At 38.3% G+C, this 19982-nt stretch overlaps 1 protein-coding gene across 1 annotated transcript in view; it reads right to left on the bottom strand.

Annotated features, from left to right (window-relative positions):
• esama (endothelial cell adhesion molecule a) overlaps positions 1-19325 on the bottom strand; it is a 33753-nt gene extending 14428 nt beyond the window's left edge. Inside the window, exon 1 of the mRNA XM_058412114.1 lies at positions 18846-19325. Coding sequence (XP_058268097.1) covers positions 18846-18915 — 70 coding nt within the window. The 5' untranslated portion in view covers positions 18916-19325. The remainder of the gene's footprint in view (positions 1-18845) is intronic.
• Positions 19326-19982: the final 657 nt, after the last annotated feature.

The raw sequence follows: 19982 nt of genomic DNA, 5'->3' as shown, positions 1-19982 counted from the left end.
TACACTGAGTTGAACATGTTTGCTTGAGCCTTATCAAAGGACAGTTGTAACTTTCACCCTAATGAGAAGAATCTTTCAAGTTAATGTTGTTGCTGTAATAAAATATGAACAAAAGAAATAGGCATAACTAATACGCTCGTACAAGGCAGAGTGCACACTAAACCTTGCAGTCTCTGTAAACAACACTAGGTTTCTTCTACAGAGAGGGAGCTAACAAGCACATAGTTGATTTTAACAATGAATTCAAGCAGAACAGACCAGTATAAGAAACGTTTTATTATATATCTAAAACATGGCTCAAATAATTGAAAATAGACTATTGTAAAGATATAAGCGATTCTAAGTACAAATTTCATTACAATGTTATAAATGTTTACATGATCAAATCCAAGTGTCTTACAAAGCTCTGTTTTGGTGCTCACTTACGTAAGTTGTTGCTGTTTTGTCAGGCTGATTCATGTTTGTATAGACTACACTGAATGTTACCATTACCCCAAACTGCTTTCTGTTTTGCCGACCATCTTGATTTTGCTCTTGTTTTTTTTTTTTTTTGCTGGCTGTTGACACTTCACTAACTATAAAAGCTCTGATAAATGACAAATGGTGATCCCCCGAAGCATGTACTGTTGTTTTATTCCTCTTATACCCCAACAATTTCCCACTATTGTTCTTTACTACAGAAAAACCTGTATATTTTATTTTATATGCTGTTTTCTTGTCATCTTAGCGAGAAACTGCAAACACCAAAGCACACTTTTACGAAGGCTATGCCATGTCAGAAAACTGAAGGTTACAGCTTAGCTGACATTGAAGAATCCTTACATAAATGCTAAAAATGTCTAAATGTCTCCTCATAGAAAGGGTCATCACATCAACAATATTTTAAAAAATCCTGTGCATAGAAATGATACAATAGAAACACCTTCAAGTGCATTCTCATAGAAGTGTGATTTGTCTTGCTGTGAGGTAAGTCTATGACTATAAATAGAGGATTAAAAGTCAATAATCAGTCATGCAATGTGTTTAACATACTCTAAGTTGCCAAAGGTTTTGGGACACCCCTCCAAATCATTGAATTCAGGTGTTGTTTTTCAGGGGTTGGGCTTGGCCCTTTAGTTCCAGTGAAAGGAACTCTTAATGCTTCATCATACCAAGACATTTTGGACAATTTCATGCTGCTAACTTTGTGGGAACAGTTTGGGGATGACCCCTTGCTGTTCCAACATGACTGCACACCAGTGCGCAAAGCAAGGTCCATAAAGACATGGATGAGTGAGTTTGGTGTGGAGGAACTTGACTGACCTGACCTGAACCTGATAGAACACCTTTGGGATGAATTAGAGCAGAGACTGTGAGTCAGGCCTTCTTGTCCAACATCAGTGTCTGACCTCACAAATCAGCTTCTAGAGAGGAATGGTCAAAAATTCCCATAAACCTTGTGGAAAGCATTCCCAGAAGAGTTGAAGCTGTTATTGCTGCAAAGGGCGTGCCAACTCCATATTACGTCCATGTGCATGTAAAGGCAGACGTCCCAAATCTTTTGGCAATATAGAACTCCGTTACCTTTGTTAAAATTGCTAGCAGATAAGCAATATGGGTTTTTTTTTTAGGTTGCTTGCATCTGTGTGCTTTGAAGCAACGTCTCCTTTGGTGAATTTCCCTCAAAAAGGCACATACAATAATACACTTCTGACATTAAAGGGAAGTGAATCGGCACAGAGGAAACTCTGCAGCATACACCTAGACAGAATAAATATACATTTCCCTCACCTGAAAGAAACATTGGGGAAAAGGGTTAGGCATCTATTGAACCCTGCTTAGAGAAATGTAACAATGAATGCAATTGATTGAAATGTATTGCACACATTATTTACTTATGACTCAAGGACAGACATGTTGATCCAACTGCAGAGTTTATTCAGAATATGCAAGCTGGAGAAAATAAAATCAAGATAAAGGCAGGGACCTGTGTAATAGGCAAACCATCCAAAAATATATTTAGAAAAGTAAAATTATTTGAAAACCAGAGTCACAGAAATGAACTAATGATAGGGAAAGTAAGAGCTTCTACTGCCAAATCAGCATAATACACATTTCCAGGGTGACTGGCTTGGCAATCACTAGGAGAGGAGAGGTCACACTCTCAGGAACTGCTGTGACAAGATTACGAATTTCACAGTTTTGTGTGCATCAGGCTATTTTAGTCTGGCTGCTTGATTTTTGTCTCCTGGCACTTATTTGCTGGAAACATTATTTCCTGTGCAAGTAAACATGTTGAGCTATTACATTAAAACCACTGACAGGTGAAGTGAATAACATTGATTATCTCATTATAGTGGCACCTGTCAAGGGTTGGGATTTATTAGGCAGCAACTGAACAGTCAAGTTGTCGTGTTGGAAGCTGGACAAATTGGCAAGCATGAAGGTCCACGATGCAAAAATTGTTCAGAAATAGTCTGAGGAACATGGCAAAGTGTTGACTTGACCTCTGAATTCTCCAGAGCATCTGTGGGATGAGCTGGACAAACAAGTCCGATCCATGAAGACCCCAAGTTGCAGTTTACACTTGGCTGATCAGTGTAGGTGGTAGTGCTCTTCAGGGAGATCATGTGAGCAATTTAAGACACAGAAAGGAAAGGACATCTGGGTCTGAAACATACTAACACACCCTGATCACCCAGAATCAGATTTCATGATGGTCAGCTGTGTGTACAAATGGTGGTAAGACAAAGTTTTTTTTCCTTTTCAATCGTCAAAAAATATTAATGAAATATTAATATTAATATTAATAAAATATTATTACAATTACTTAAATCAATTCTTTTATTTAACTATTTGCACATCAGCATACAGTGCCGTGAAGATTTAGTATGTTACAGTACAATAGTACTGTATTTATCATAGTTTTTTCTTTAATCCTTAGTTTCTAGTAGCATATTTCAGTAGTGTGTTTAATATATTCTTTAAAACATTTATTTTTATATCCTATAAGGCAGACAACAGTTATTATTGCACTAATATTATATAATACACATGGCATAAAGTCATAGCCAATTAAATTATTAACTGCGGTTGTACTACAATTAAGTATCAGCTAAGCGTTTATGATCGATAATGGTCCAAATTTCAGCACAAATTTTAATGGAAAATCCAAAAGCAACAGTATCAAGTAACACAATTCAAATACATGTAGTATATAAAGTATACACCGATCATTTATAACATTTTAAAGATGCCTTCACTCCCCACGTGCATCAATGAGCCTTGAGCCACCCATGACCCTGTCGTCACTTCACCACTGTTCCTTCCTTGGACCACTTTTGATAGATACTGACCACTGCAGACCGGGAACACCCCACAAGAGCTGCAGTTTTGGAGATGCTCTGATCCAATCATCTAGCCATAACAATTTGGCCCTTGTCAAACTCTCTCAAATCCTCTCTCTTGCCCATTTTTCCTGCTTCTAACACATCAAATTTGAGGACAAAATGTTCACTTGCCGCCTAATATATCCCGCCCACTAACAGGTGCCATGATGAGGAGATCATCAGTCTTATTCACCTCTCAGTGCTCATAATGTTATGCCTGATTTTGTTTTGTTCAATTATTCATACAAATACAGTCCTGAATATGTTCTATTATTAAGGATTCGAAAGCATCAGAACTTGATTCGTTTTATCATTGAAAAATGTTTCAGAAAAGCAGCAAGTGAATTTGCTTTTTTACTTCCCATCCAATCAGGTCACAAGTCAGGGAAGATGAGAGTAAAACAAACAAACGTGGGGGACAATGTGGCAGTGAGTAAATATAAGGAGATTTACAACATGCCGACAAATATTTCTGGGACATTCACCCTTACACAATGTGACATCACACTTTAACTGCACACAGTCAAATCATACAAGCAGCTATTCTTCTCTTGTTGTTTGCCTCCACTGTGGCTACTGAATTAGTTAGTACTAGATAGGACTGGTAAGAGCTGTTGTTATTATTATAGTGTGAAGCTCGGATGGAACTTTTTTTGGTCTTTTTTTTTTTTAAAAAAACAAGATCAGAAACACTGTGTTCTCATTATACTATCAGCAAAAAACACTGTGTTTATATAAACTATGTCTGGTTTTCATATTCCCACCATGATTATGCAAGGTATTAAATGGCATCTTCTGTCACCTGTACAAGTTTTTTATCTCTGTCACTTTCTCTCTCTTTCTCACACACATACACACACAAACACAGAGATGCCGCATATTACATGTTGACAATACAGGCAGGCCTTCGAGTTACTTAACATGCCAACATAAACATAGTATTTATTACGTATTTGTGTGTATCTGTCCAATCCAACACACTGTCTGTGGCACACAATGTTTCACAAAGTGTCTGATCTTGCCTCACTCAGCATCACACCTCCCTCCCTGGGTATGGCCTACTTCTTACAGAACTGCTAATGCAATACGAAGCTTAGGCTAGATGTCTGAGTGTGAAAGACAGAGTGTATGTATTTTAGCCTGTACCCTACCAAGAATCAGACATCTACCAGTCTGTAACTCCAGACCCAGTCATCGAGTGGCCAATGCCACAACCCCTCATTTTAATGTCTACATGCTCAATCCCATCTATTTTATAATCCCACAACTGTAGATTGTTTAGTTACACTTAAACATCTCCGGTTCTTCATATACACATTCTCTACTAACACACTCACCAGCCCAAAAAGCTCAAACCCCATTAGTTCCAACGTCAGCCTTTAATACAGCCTACAACTCCCTTAAGTCTAGAGTTTTAACTACTGAAAAACACTACTATTAATCCTATCTGTTATGATCAACAACATTATTCAGGCTGATCTCTCTCTCTCTCTCTCTCTCACACACAAAATATATTGAAAATACAGTGATCTGGCATAACATTATGAGCACTGACAGGTAAAGTGAGTAACACTGATTATTTTCTCATCATGTATATCAAAGTTGATGTTAGAAGCAGGAAAAATGGGCAAGCGTGAGAATTTGAGCGATTTTGACAAGGGCAAAATTGTGATGTCTAGACAACTGGATCAGAGCATCTCCAAAACTGCAGCTCTTTTGGGGTGTTCCGTATCCATCAAAAGTGGTCCAAGGAATGAACAGTGGTAAACCAGCGACAGGGTCATGAGCGGCCAAGGCTCATTGATGCACTGGCTCACTGATGAAGACAGCGGAGGCAGTGTCATGCTTTGGACAATGTTCTGCTGGGAAACCTTGGGTCCTGCCTCCATATGGATGTTACTTTGATACCTACCTAACCATTGTTGCAGACCATGTACACCCTTTCAAGGAAACAGTATTCCCTGATGGCTTGGCCTCTTTCAGCAGGATAATGTGCCATGCCACAAAGCAAAAATGGTTCAGGAATGGTTTGGTGAGCACAAGAACGATTTTGAGGTGTTGACCTGGCCTCCAAATTCACAAGATCTCAATCAAATCCAGCAATTGTGGGATGTGCTGGACAAACAAGTCCGATCCACCTCGCAACATACAGGACTTAAAGGATCTGCTGCTAACATCTTGGTGCCAGATACCACAGAACACCTTCAGGGATCTAGTGGAGTCCATGCCTCAACAGGTCAGGGCTGTTTTGGCAGCAAAAGGGGAACCAATACAATATTAGGCAGGTGATCATAATGTTATGCCTGATTGGTGTATCTTTAAGTATACTTTTACCTCCAAACCTACCAATGATTTTCCATTATCCCAATATTCTTTAACTGTTATCATGATAATTCTTGTACTAATTCCTGAACCAGCTCAGGGTCATTTTTAACCTTGAAAGTCTGATTAAATTTGCAACAAACAGTAATTCTGTATTGAGTCCTCATGCTGACAGGAAGAACGCTTGCTTGATACATTTTCGTGTTTTGTTTTTGACCATGGTCATGTAAATGAAAGTTCCACATTTGACCAAAAAAAATGTTTTATGGGATTTCACCAAAAAAGTCTTGCAACGTCTCTAAATGCTTTAAAAGCAAAGGCAAGTTACGAATTGCTCAGTATTATGATACGTTTTTATAATTCCTTATACGTAATATTTTATATACTTTAAACCTTACTGAATACACTGTATAGGCGTTCAAAGTATTCTCTGTTTCCCTCTTATCCGAGTACGACTTTATACACCCTGCTCATGGTAAAATATTTGAGGCTACGGAGATGCAAGTCACTGACCCTGGGAATTTCACTACTGTGACTGTCTGTCTTATCTATGACCTCAGCGTGTGACAGGATCCACATCCTTCTCTCTCAAAAGAGCCAAAGGAAGTAACTTAAAGCCAAAGGAAGTGATTGACTCAAGACTGAAGAACACATTATCATATGCACAACTTCCTTGTGCTTGCTTGTTGTTAGTGATTCTGGAGTAGATAAAGCATGACAAATAAATAAAATAATGTTTAAAAATAATAATGATGACCACTTGTGTGTTTTTTAAAAAGCATCCACTGGCTTATTAGGGATGATACTGTACTACAGAAGGGATATATTACAATAGCTGAACTGACATCAATTTTACTGTTCAGTCTGCCGCATTGTTTTTAACATGTATCACTAACAAAAATGCATTAGTTGAATAGCAGAGCTTGTCTTTATAACACTGAGTCCTTTGAGACAGCAGACAATAGTCCAGGTCTGCCGGACCCTACAAAGCGTCTCTTGACTGCTCCGGCTACCCAGGATCCAATAACAGGAAAGATGGGTGGAGGCCAAACTAAGAGAGTCACCTTTCCTGTCATAATGTGGAGATTTTTGTTTGTGGACCACAAACTATTCTAACACTGACCATACATGATGCTCATTTATTTTTGGGCTGCAGAGGTATCATGCAGGTAAATGTGTATAAGCAATATGGCCAACAATTAATTGTGATTTTTTTTAATTGTAAGAAATGAAAAAAGCAGTTTTAGCGATCAAATTAGTCTTTAACTGTCATAGTTTAAGACCATGATTCAAACTAGGACTGGTTTCCAGTGTAGTACCGAGATTCATCTAATGTTCTCTCTCTCTCTCTCTCTCTCTCTCTCTCTCTCTCTCTCTCTCTCCAGACCCAATCCATCAAAGTCTGGACATTTTCTCTATCTCAACACTTTGCCTGCATATATTTTCCCTCCAGATAAATTACCAGGCCCCTGAAATAACAGAATAAAATGTATTTATTTATTTTGTGGCATTATCAAAGTGATCTTTCAAGTGATCAGTGGAATTGCTGAGCGCATGAAGGCTGGAGCTTATCAGGGAGTGGCAGGCAGCTGGGAGAGGAAGTATAGAGGAAAGGAGAGGAAATGCACAAATGGACACATTTCCTGGAGATACACAATCCCAGAGATCCTCTGCTGCTTTGAAACAGGCGGTTTTCCACTCTCTTCCCTCTACTTTGAATTCAAAAGAAAACATATGACAGAAAATGGTGTCCCACTGTCCCTCTAGTGCCCTGTTAGCAGGGACAATTAAAACTTCGCCTATTCCTAAGCTCAGCACTTGTCTATATGTATGTATGATTCCTTACAGCGCTCTCTTTCTCTCTTATTCACATACTCACAAAATATTTAACATGAGCTTAATATTACACAAGAATGAAAACCCCCAAAACAATACAACATAACACTAATAGTATTTCAATTCATTATATAAGGTTCATTTTAAGAGGGACATGTTGACCATGGGTCCAGGGGTGAGGGTTCAATTCCTGCTTCAGATGTGCAGGTTCTTCCTGTGCAAAGGTTTCCTCTTTGCATTCATTTCTCCCCCTAAGAAATGCATTGTTGGCTGATTAGTATCTCTGTATTATCCATAGTGTTTGACTGTGTGTGTGTGAGAGTTGGATGATGGTCTATGATGGGTTAGCGCCCTGTCTAGGCTGTCTACCAGCTTGAGCCCTGGATAATCTCCAGACTTCCTGTGGCTGTGTGTAGGATAAGAGGTTCACAAAATGGCTGGCTGAATGCGCCGACTTCTTTTAAAGCAATTTTCTGCCTACCCTCATCAGATACAGATTCAGCTCCCTTATTTTTACACTATTAAATTCCATACTGATACTTGAGAGAATGTCATTTTCCAAAGATTTACTTTTCCTACAAAATGGAGTTAAACTGATTCTGCAGGAACTGATGGAACACCATAATATCTTACTGTGCTTGTGTGAAATAAATCATAATGAACATTAATCATATTGAAATGATTTTGCTCATGAGTGCAGTGGATCAGAAACAATCCCATTTACGGAGCAGTGGCAGTGCTTCAAAACAGGATGCTTTCCAAATATACAATGATGTCTGACGAGATAATCTTCAATGAGGTAATCCTTCCTATAATCATGCAAATAAAAACGATATACATATGCTGATATACACCTAATGTCATGTTTATACAGAATTGACACAAAGAACTGCAATGGAGATGCCGTGTGTTGACACAGTCAGAGACATCAGGTGATTAAAGACAACGGTATATTGTAGACAGCCAATAGTAGTGACATAAAGGAATATGTGGACATTCGCATTTTCTTTTTAGCAATATATCCTGATATAATGGAAGTACATTGATTCAATATTAATTGGATTTATTGATATCCCCTGCAAATGATACCCTATACACTGCATGAAACAAAATCCAATAATTAAAATGGACAGAAAGTTAATAAAGTGACTGGTTTTCAATTAGTAGTGCAAACTAAGATTGCAGTGAGGGTTATTTCGTTTAAAAATACACTTAAACTGTATCAGGAGGCCTTATTTGTGGCTTAAGGGGGGGAAAGGGAATTAAGGGATAATCACAGAGCAGAAACAATGAATTTCTCTCATTTCTCAGTCTCTAATTTCTCAACCCTCAATCCCAAAAGACTCAGACACAGACCTGGCTCACATTCGCATTGGTGTTGTAGTTTCATCATCTGTAACCAGATTCTGTAACTCTTTTGTATTTCTGATGCACCTTCTGTTGTCATGCTACTTGTATAAATAATTAACAACTGTCTTCAGGACTGATCAGTCGAACTGACAACAATGGCAAAAACTAGTCAGTATCACCCCGTCAATTTATGACACAACATAACTGTAGCTACAATGCTGATTTAAGATGGATTTCTGAGAAATTATTATTTCGATGAGAAACAGATCACCACTTGCTCATTTCATGCTCATGCTCATGCTCTTTCACTGCCACTGTTTGCCTTGCACGTAATCCACATAATAAACACTGTGTGACCACACATATCAAGCCTTTGATCAGTGAGGGTAATTATGGAAGTGATAGGGTGTGTTTGTGTGGATGAGAGGAGTCTGTCAGCGGCTCTATCCTTCATCTCAAATTCTCACAAACATGCAGCATTCCCCTGAAACAAACACGCACACATCCTCAAAACTAAATACGGTTCGTGGCAAAATGGAGGTGTGCATTGGTTGATGCTAGAATGTGGATATTAAGGAGAACACAGAACTGAAATGTGAATGGAAACAATAGAAAGTAAATCACTATTTCATTAAGGAAAGTGTGCTTGTTTCTTTTTTTTACTATGAAATAAAGTACTCTGTTCGCTTCCTCTGCAGAAATAGTAGTTTGTCTTGTCTAAGCCAAAAGCATTTGAACAGCACTGAAAATTTTTCCAAAGGCTGACCGTATTTTCCAGAGTGTGCAGTACCTAAAAACACAAACTGCACAAGCACACAGAGAACCCTGCAGCTCTCGTCATCCAGAGAAAAACATTGCAGCATCTAAATGTGAAGTGATCGCTACAGTCATGTTACCTCCTCCTCTTCCTCCTCCTCCTAGGGACCTGTCTCTATATTCAACACCTTATTTCCTAATTTCTCAAACCATACAGACTAGAAAAGACAGGAAAGGGGAAACCAACCTGAAACTATGAAAGAAAGAGCTCGGAAAAACTATTTTCTTACTCTGTCATCCAAGTATTTATTTTGCTTTTTTATTTTTGGAAAATATCTGAAACTACAGCAAAATAGTTATAACATATAAGTTATGCAAGCTTAATGATAGAATTGTGAGTTTACATTTTCATTTACTATCTGATGCTAGATGGTTACATTTCAGCTATTTGTGGTGCATTACAAATAGCAAGTACTAGTAGGCTCTGTTCACATTCTGTGTGTATGTGTATGTCAATAAATCCGACACGAATGTGACGAACTGAGATTAAAACTCTTGTCCCCAAACCACTCCAACGGATATACTAACGGATATAGGAAAAGAAGGGGGAAGGGAGGACAAGGCCACCCAACCAACCAGACCACGGAGACACACACACAGACACACACTGATGCACACACTCTTCATAATGGACCCCCACTCGAAACATGAATCTTTGTCCTCCTTAGATTAAAGCCAAAAGCTAATTTACTGATACTTTGCCATGCCTTTATAATCCCTGAAGTAATCCTCACCAGCTTGATTAAGTAGACAAATCTGGAGCTCAGTAGAAAGCTAGTAAGTAAGTACATGTGATTCATATAGTGCATTTAATCACAGATTTAAGTGTTCATACACAAAGTGTTGATACAGATCTGATATAAAGTCAGGACCATAAGCAGGAAAGTGACACAATGTTTGGTATTTTGACTCTGTACACCACCACAGTGGACTTAAAATGAAGCAGTTAAAATGTGATTGAAGAGTAGATTTTAGAAAGGGTTTAATAAAAATATAAAAACAGGAATTTCAGCTATTTTCTCAACAGTGAAGGAAGTAGGTGCATCACTGTCATATTCCACAATCAAGACACACCTTTGTGAATGTAAATACAGAGCTTTTAACCTCAAGATGCCCTGTTGTGAAAAAAGATTCTTTGGACAGAAACCAAGATTATTGGGAAGAGAAGATGATGGAGAAGGAAAGGAAGGGCTCATGAAGCATATTAACATCAAGTCTGTTAAAGTGACAGAAGTAGCAGGATGAATTCTGAAGTTCATAGGTCTATACTTTCTGCTTAGCTTCTGAGTCAGTCACCTGAAATCAACAAAACTGAGCATGCTTTCCATTTTCTGAAGACAAAACTGATGGCAGAAACAGTCACAAACAAGCAAAAAAAAACACCTTCAGTTTGCTGCTTGGCAAATCAACTCAGGGAAGGAAACTTTGCATTTGGTGATGTCCATTGGCTCCAGACTTCTGAATAAACCTTCTAAGCGATTACCTGGGTTACCTTTTTCTTTTCTTTCCCAGATACCAAGAGTGGAGTAACAGAAGTGGAAATAGCAAAACTGTACAGTTAACGATCAGAGACTTTTCTAATATTTAACTGCCTAGTTTTGGTGAGACTGTGACCAGTGTAGCTTCAGATACCTATTTCTGGCTGACAGAAGTGGAGCCCGATGGAGTCTTCTGGGGCTGTTACGAGTGGTTAGTTTTCTGTCAGCTGAAACAGGTCAAGCCATTCTCCTCTGAATTAACAAGGTGTTTCTGCCCACAGAACTGCCACACACTGGATGTTTTTTTGCTTTCCACACCATTTTGTGTAAATACAATAAATACGAAATGCTCAACTCAGTCTGCCTGGTACAAACAACTCTGACATTCTTAAAGTTAAATAACTTTAATTGTAAATGAATCATTACTTGAAGCTCTTGAGCTTCATCTTCATGATTTTATACACTATGCTGTTGCCACATGATTGGCTGATTGGATAACTGCACAAATGAGCAATTGTACAGGTATTACAATGGATGGTGAGTCTATGTATAAATGTCAAATACAAATTTAGAATGACTCAAACCAGTAAAGGATTAAAACCACCGACGTTGCACTGGGAGTGATTTCAGCTGCAAAAACGTTTTGCAGAGACTCCAGGTCTCATTAGCATGCCTCCCGTCACCTTTCTTGCCAGATTTCTCAGTTAGAGCAGGTTAAGGGTGAAACTGTTCAAATGAACATTTCACAGATTTTTCATCAAGTGCTCAATTATGTATAACACAGTAATTAAGGCCTGAATTATCGATACTGTCAGGAGAAACAGAGTGGCCTGATCCTGACAGCCGGGGCTATTTTTAAATGAGACAGGAGAAAATGAGCTCCCTGCTGCCGCTTCCTGCAGATTATTCCAGATCACAGTGCGGAAATGAACAGCCAGTGACAGGTAGTGACAGCAAGGGAATACTCACCAATCTTACAGCTTTAATGTGGGGCTGTATGAAGTCCTACATCTGGGGACTGGAGGATTATTGTTTTCATGAGTGTCTCTGCAAATGTCAAAAAAGGGAGAGGGGGATGGGGAGGGAGGGGTACACTTACTGGTATTCCCATAATGATGAAATATTGGAAAGACATATATAGAGATGGAAAACGACACCATAGAGTGTGCGCAGTGGGAGGAACGACGAGGGAATGATGAATGGTATCAAAGGCACCATTATAGTGTGAAATATCTGTGCTAGAAAGATCTGGAATTGCTATGTGGTGCCAGCAATCGCTCCCCCGCGAGTGTAATAGCAGCGGTGTGTTGTGTGAAGGATGTGCTCTTGTAGAACTGCTGGGAAAATTAAGTGGGGAGTGCCAGCAGCTGCTTTAGGCACAAACCCATCATCAGATGTGTCACACAAAATCAACTCCTATAAACTTGCTCGTGCTGCAGGTGACCTGCATGACCGCATGTGCCTCTTGCACAGAATATTCACTATGTGTGTAAATGCCTAGATGTCACAAATACAAAACAAATAGTAGTAACTACAGGAAGATCACCTGTCTTTACTACAAAAGGTCCTGAGTAATGCAGAAGCTTTAGTGTTAGTTCATATAAAAACCTGAAGATGAAATTTTACTAAGATCCAAGAATGGATACAGAATACAACTAAAAAGCCTGGAAATAAAGAACCCATTTTAGATGAGGCACAGCGGCACTGCCTTAATGACTCGATGGCAAAAGAGAGGTAAATCAATAACAGTAATGATCAGTCACTAATGAACTAAGCGTCATGCATTCAAAATGTCAATGAAATTTAGAGGAAGAGGACCGATAAGTTATTTAGTGTCAATTACTAGGTGGAAATAAAATCCTCCTGCTACAAGCCACACACAAAATACATGTGAAAACTCCAATCACATGCTGCAGACTGACAAAATGCTGACATGTTTAATAATCTAACACAACCTATTTGAAGTCGGATGATCCGGTGAGAGGTGGTATACTTTATTTCTCCACCAAAAATATCTAGCTAGACTGCTTCAAATCCAAATATAATCCGCACATATCCTGCTTTGGGTTTACTCTCCCTTGGCACTTGAAGACATTGTGTGGTCACTAATACTCTTAGAAATGTAGCACATCTGCCTATATATAGAAACACTGCTCATAATAGAGGCACACACTGTACATACACTTACCGTCCACTTTATTGAGAACACTTATTCATGCAGGAATCTAATCAGCGAATCGTGCAGTGAAATACATAAAAATTCATGCAGATCAAGGACTTTAATTCAACATGAGAATTGGGGAAAATGTTCTTTGATTGTGGCATATTTATAGGTGGCAGACTGACTGTATTTCAGTATTTCAGAAACTGCTGATCTAGTTAGATTTTCACCTACAAATGTCTTCGGATTTTACCCCCCCCAAACAAACAAACAAACAAACAAAAAACATCTAATAGATGGCTGTTCTGTGGGTACAAATGCCTTGTTGATGAGAGCGGTCAGATGAGAATGGCCAGAGAACTGCTGGAGAACTATTGGAAAATACTGCATTGCTATATTGGTATTATGTTAATTTGTGAAGCACATACTTCACAAAAAACAAGCCCAAATTTACAATAAGCATGATTTTGAGAAGAATACATCAGTTGGGTTTAAATATAGTGATGCTTAAAACATTTAATACTTTCAACTAAAGAGAGAAGGGTGTAAAAGCACAGCACAGTGCCAGAGGCAGGCTTTAAAGATCAATGCTTTTTAGTGCTATTTTTCTCTTATAGAGCATTGTCCACTTAGGCACTGACAGAACGGATTTTGTGTGTTTTGGCAGTGGTAGCGGAAATCACATTTGTCCACTAAATGAGTTTGTATGTTTTTGGGAAACAATTTGACCTCTTGAGTCTCTTGATTAAATTATCCTTTCGTCAAATCATGTAACGAAGGACTCCTTCTCAATTATTTAAAAACTTGTCAGGGGGTCAACACAATATTACAACACTGAAATGAGAGTATTGATCGTCATGCATTTCACCTGGGACTGTGAATCTGCCCGACGCAATCGTGACATCATCCTATTGCACGCCTCAGAGAGAAATAATGGCATGCTGAGGAGCGGTGAACTCTCATCAACTCTGAGGCACAGGTCTCATAAACACAGAGGTCTAATTCAGAAGTGTCATAGCTGAGATCCAATAATTACCATGTAGAATGAAAATGGGACTCAAAATGACTATTATAGAGACCAGAACACAGACCCAGGTTCAGGAAGCTCTAGTCAGTACTGGTTTGTGTGTGTAATTATGAATAAAGTGATGGTAGGTGGTGTGTGTTTAGTTCTGGAGACTGGAGCCAGCTCTGTAACTGCGCCTCTCTACTCCACGCTGCTTTAACACACACACAAATTGACAGGTAAACAAAATATCTCTGATGAGGCCGTAGCTCAACCCATTCAATATTTGTCCACAATACTTAAAAGAAATGAAAATAAGGAATATTGCAGTGTTTAAGTGTTATATTATGTTATATGATTTTGCTTGTAACAGTGATGGCAGTGTAAAATCTATCAGCCTTGTAATGACCTTCTATGAGCTGTGAGACGCTCCAGGAGACTGCAGCATCAGCTAGGAAGTCTCTTTCTCTCTCTTCTTTGATACTGTCTCAGACATCTCAGAAAAAAAGGTTTATGAAAATCACAAAAGGGTCAAAAAAGCACAAATGTATGTACATGTTCAGGTAATGCTATGCCTCTATGCTTTAATGTTGTTATAGAAATACACCTTAAATCCACTACATCGAACCAACAAGAAAATCAGCCTTGATCGATGCCTAGGTTTCATGTGGGAACAAAAACAAATCTTTTTTAGTAGAAACAGTATGAATCTCTGATGAAATCATCAAGAGATGTCCTCCCATACTAACCATAACATGTTTAAATGCTTAAAATAGCCCTCTAATTACTGTATGACATATGTGTGTTGTGCCAGCAAGAGGGTCTGTGTCATTTTTAGACAGTGGCAAATAACTGCACAACAACTAGTTGTGATAATGAATCTGTCAGCAGCATCAGTAAAATGCAGCAAAAACTCATTAGAACTTTCTCCTCATAATTACCAAGATAAATACTATGAACATGACTGATCACCACTCAGCAATTACTGCTTACAAATAGAAGAAGATGATAACTAGAACTCAAGTGTGTAAGTGCGTGTGTGTGTGTGTGTGTGCGTGTGTGTGCGCGTGTGTGTGTGTGTGTGTGTGTGTGTGTAAAACTCAGGAAGAGTTTTGGGAAAGTAGCCCACTGGTTTTCTCATGACCCCTGTCCCATACTGAGCATGTTCCTCTAGGGACAGAGAGCGCAGAAGGAGAGTAGGACAGAAACTTCTCACACACGTCCATACATGGAACGTCCTGTCACTTTTCACTTATAATGCCCGAAAAGTGTGAAACAGTCGAAAGCAAATGTCCATTTTCATGGATGCCAGGGTCAAAAAAAGATGAATTGTCTCTACAGACCAATATTTAGAACAAACCAAAAAAAAAAAAAAGAAAAATTATTTTAAGACTTGTTCTTTCCTCATTTCTCTCTGCGCAACTAAAGCTTCCAACATGTCAGTAAGGGCTTTTGCTCAAAACCACATTAAGCCATGTAAACATTATCAAAAGAAGAGGATTACAACAATTGTTGACATGCTTTCTGATATAGATTGAAAAATACCCAAGCCACCTGGCTCACCAGAACAACTTTTTTAGCAGCAGCAGCAATATTAATGTAGTCTATATTTGCGAAACTGTAGAGGTCCAGAGACCAGCTGTCTTCACTCATGGCATGGATTCTTGGCAGAAGCATGCTGGGCAAGAGCCAGTTCATATTATGTTAAGAAATAAGTAATTATAGATAAGGAGAGGCTGGTACAAGGAAGTGTAGCCTAGATGCACCCTTACCAAACATTTCAGTAATTCTGCCGAACAGTGAGCCAATTAAATGTTATATAAATTGATTTATTTATCTTTTGGACCACTTACAAGGCTCAATTACAAGTTCGTGGAACACCCACGTGGGAATCAATCCCCAATCCCAGAGGCATGAGGCAAATGTTTTTACCACTAAATCACCATACCAAAATACCACACCATACCACACCAAATCTCTAACAAAGAAAAAAAAGGAAAGATGTGGGGTTTTTAAATTTAAAAAAATAAAAAAATAAATAATAATAATAATAAAATAAAATAAAATAAAATAAAATAAATTTATTTAAATAAAATGAGACCTACAGTAGCCTTTCTGCATAAGTGGGTACACCTTTTTATGATGAGGCATACAAACTGCTCAGAATTAGTTGATTACAATTACACTCTTGTTCAAAAGTAATCATCATACACCTGCAGTCTCTGATGTGATTCTTGATTATTCCTCAAATAAAGAAAGATCAGCAGTTTTTACTGACAGGATTTTACTGACAGCTTCAGATGACATTCAGGAGAAGTGTCAGTCACAAGAGGGGATTTCCAAAACAAGAGATGCAAAATGTGATACCATGACATCAAGTCATCATCAACAAGTAGAGAATTTGGGGCACCACAATGACGTTACCAAGAACAGGACATGCCTCCAAAATCGAATTCATGATTGAATTAAATGATTTCACTGTAACGCATTTCCACAAAATGAAAATGCAGAGTGTGATTTTTTAATGTAGACGGTGAAAGTGGGATGGGTTATGGAATAATATCCGTTCATCCGTTCATACAGAATACTACTTGTTTTCCCAAAGAAACACAGAGGGAAGGGTTTAAACATCTCCATCTCCATTTTCAGTTTTAGTTTATTTGTATGGTTTCTTGAGATAGAAAAACTACAGGCTGGACATTTTTGCTGAAACCTGGCAACCCTGGTTAATGAGATTACCTCAAACACAGGGGAAAGTAAATGTGAATCTGCGAGACTGTATGATGCATGAATGTTCATTGTCGACTCTCAATTATGAGATTACTCCAAAATATTTCACTAGATAGCAGCCTATAGAATAAGTCAAGTGTTATAGCTGCTTGAATTCATTGTTATTAACCAAAATCTGTGGTACACTAGAAAATATCCAACACCATGAACATTCTTCAACTGGGCAAACCTGTACATCTTAAATGTTCATTTCATTGATATCAAAATAAATTTCGATTTACAGTGCACAACAGGATGTCGTTCTCAGAATCCTGCGACGTTCCAATAAGAAGGAATGAAAAAAGAAGCCAGCTTTTATCACCTCTCCTTGTTACTAAGAAACCATTACTTTATACTTCAGTCCAAAATAGCCAGCCATTATTCCTCCAATTTCCTGCATCCCAACAATCATCATGGTGACGTTGTTCTTCCTTCCTCTGTTTCATGATACTATTATCCCTGTTTCCGCTCCAAAAAACAGACCAGTGTATGGGAGGACACACCTGCAAGTTACTTATTTAGCGTTTGTGTGTATAAAAGAGCCAATAACTGCAGCCAAATTCAGGCATTCAGGCTCACTGGTCATTTACCAAAATTAAAAAAGAAAAAAAAAAGTAAGTAATAAGTAATAATAGGTCATTTTATATATATAAAATGACCTATATATATTCCCAAAGTCTATGGAAATGAGTCTTTGAGCTATTCTTTCCCACCGTTTTCACAAAACCAGTGTGATATGATAGTGAGGTTATATGCACATAGAGGTGTTTTGGCAACAGAGTCTTATGAGGGTGTGCACACTGCTAGGACTGCCATCATGAGAAACCTCTGCAATGTCATTTTTCTCATGCATGACAAAAATATATGTTTGAATGTGGGCACAAATGGACACACTGGATTGAACAAATTGGTAACTAGTGTGTTTTAAAAAAAAAATCTATAGGACAGAATGCATGACAGAGTTAGGGATTTTTATATAACAGATCAAATCTAGCCCACAAAACCGTACCTATGTTTATTGCTCAGGAGCCAACCTTATCTATTGTACCTTTAATATTAAAGATGACATGATACCGATACACTGAGCTGATATTACCCCAGCAATAGAAAAAAAAAACTACTAAGCTTTTGTGAACTGATGCACACAACAACAGATACAAAAAAAAAAAAAAAAGGCTAACACAAAATAACTTACATATAACATGTACATATACATGATTTTGGACTGGGTGAGAAAACCAGAGTTGCGACCCCCAACCCTGGAGGTGTAGGACAAATGTGCAAAGCAAAAAGCCACCACACATGTAAAGCATAAATAGATTGTAAGATCAGACTCATTTTTATCTTCCACATCCAAACCCATCAATATTTACAGCTATCTACCCCATAAAATGATCCTGAGTATCTAGGCATGTCTTTTTCATTTGTATGTTTCACCGAAAAATGTAAATAAAGTGTGCCTGAGTTATAATTACTTCTTAGAGAGGAAAGTTTTAAATATTAAACAAACAAAAGATGTATGTTTCAGGGCAACACCCAAGAGACAAGGGTACTGTTTTTTCCCTCAGAGAGTGTACTCAGAAATTCAAAAGGTTAGTTTAACACCCTTTAAATTGTACTAAACAAGATTTAATCATCGTGGATTACTATTCTGCCTATTCCATGAATACAGCTTATGTATTCACATAAAAAGCCCCAATGTTTTTGTTTATTTTAAAGAAATACAGGTTAACACCTACCTGGGCAAAGACGCAGCAGCGTTAGAACAGACAGGAATGTGTCAAGTTTCCTCCAAGTTCGGCTCTCCATTTCTCAGCCTGTTTTTCCTTCTCCTTCTGTTTAATGTCCTGTTTTTCTCTGAAATAACAAGGTTATCAACAACTACACTGCTACGAATCTACAAATAAACTGCTTGATCTAAGTGGTCTTCCTGAGAACTAAACAGGTCAGTTCCTCCTGAGCGTGGACAGCGCGAGCTAAAATATTACTGTATAACTGACTCCTCAATGGAAAAGTCCGCACCGCGTCGACGACTCCAGTAGTTACGCACGCGCTCGGAAGCAAACAGTTTACAGCTGTAGTTTTGTTTTCTTTTATAACCTTGCACTTCGACCTCGAAACCCTGGCGACAGAAGTAGAACAGCTTAGTAGATAACAGCAGCTCTGGTGTGAGTAAACGTTACTTTGCTCAGCGGACCAGACACCAGCGGCACCTGCGTACAGAAGTCACGCCCCCCCCGTGTTGGTGACGTCACTAACGCCGCCTCTACTACAGGTAACTTTGCATAATAATGATGATGATGATATAACAAACGTCTTTGTTGTATTTTTTTCATGCACGTGAAACATCAGGACTTAAAAGAGCGCAACACTTCAAAAAACATAGTGTGAGAAATTTTATACCACACTCCCACGTCTGCCATCTGACCTGTGCTGACAAAATCCTGTTAAGAGGCTTGCTCACATTTCGTTATTATATGACTATTATTATGTCTAATATCCATTAATGATATGCATAATGGCATGCCATCATTATGACAAGCCTGAGATTATTCCGAATAGTTCCGCTGATCAATCCATGATAGTCTAATGTTCATTATTTTTGAATGTATTAAAATGTGTAAAACTTAATAGGCTATGCCCTTTTATAATTTAAAACATACTATTAAAGATACTGATACGTTCTGAATGTATTGGCATGCTCTCGTCCCACAATCACAAGCTTAGCACCATTTCAAACACTTCTTCCTCGATGTCTCTTCTTGATCAGAATCGAATCCAACGACATCCAAGAACCCAAAGAAGTTATGATATCATTTAATGTCACAAGCATTGTAGCATTACAAATGCTATGTTTGATCACATTCTACCTATCT

The sequence above is a fragment of the Hemibagrus wyckioides genome, linkage group LG16 (assembly GCF_019097595.1).
Source record: "Hemibagrus wyckioides isolate EC202008001 linkage group LG16, SWU_Hwy_1.0, whole genome shotgun sequence".
In the NCBI taxonomy this organism is placed as follows: Eukaryota; Metazoa; Chordata; class Actinopteri; order Siluriformes; family Bagridae; genus Hemibagrus; species Hemibagrus wyckioides.
The sequence above is the reverse complement of the archived record's forward strand: the minus strand, read 5'-3'. Positions and strand labels throughout refer to the sequence as shown.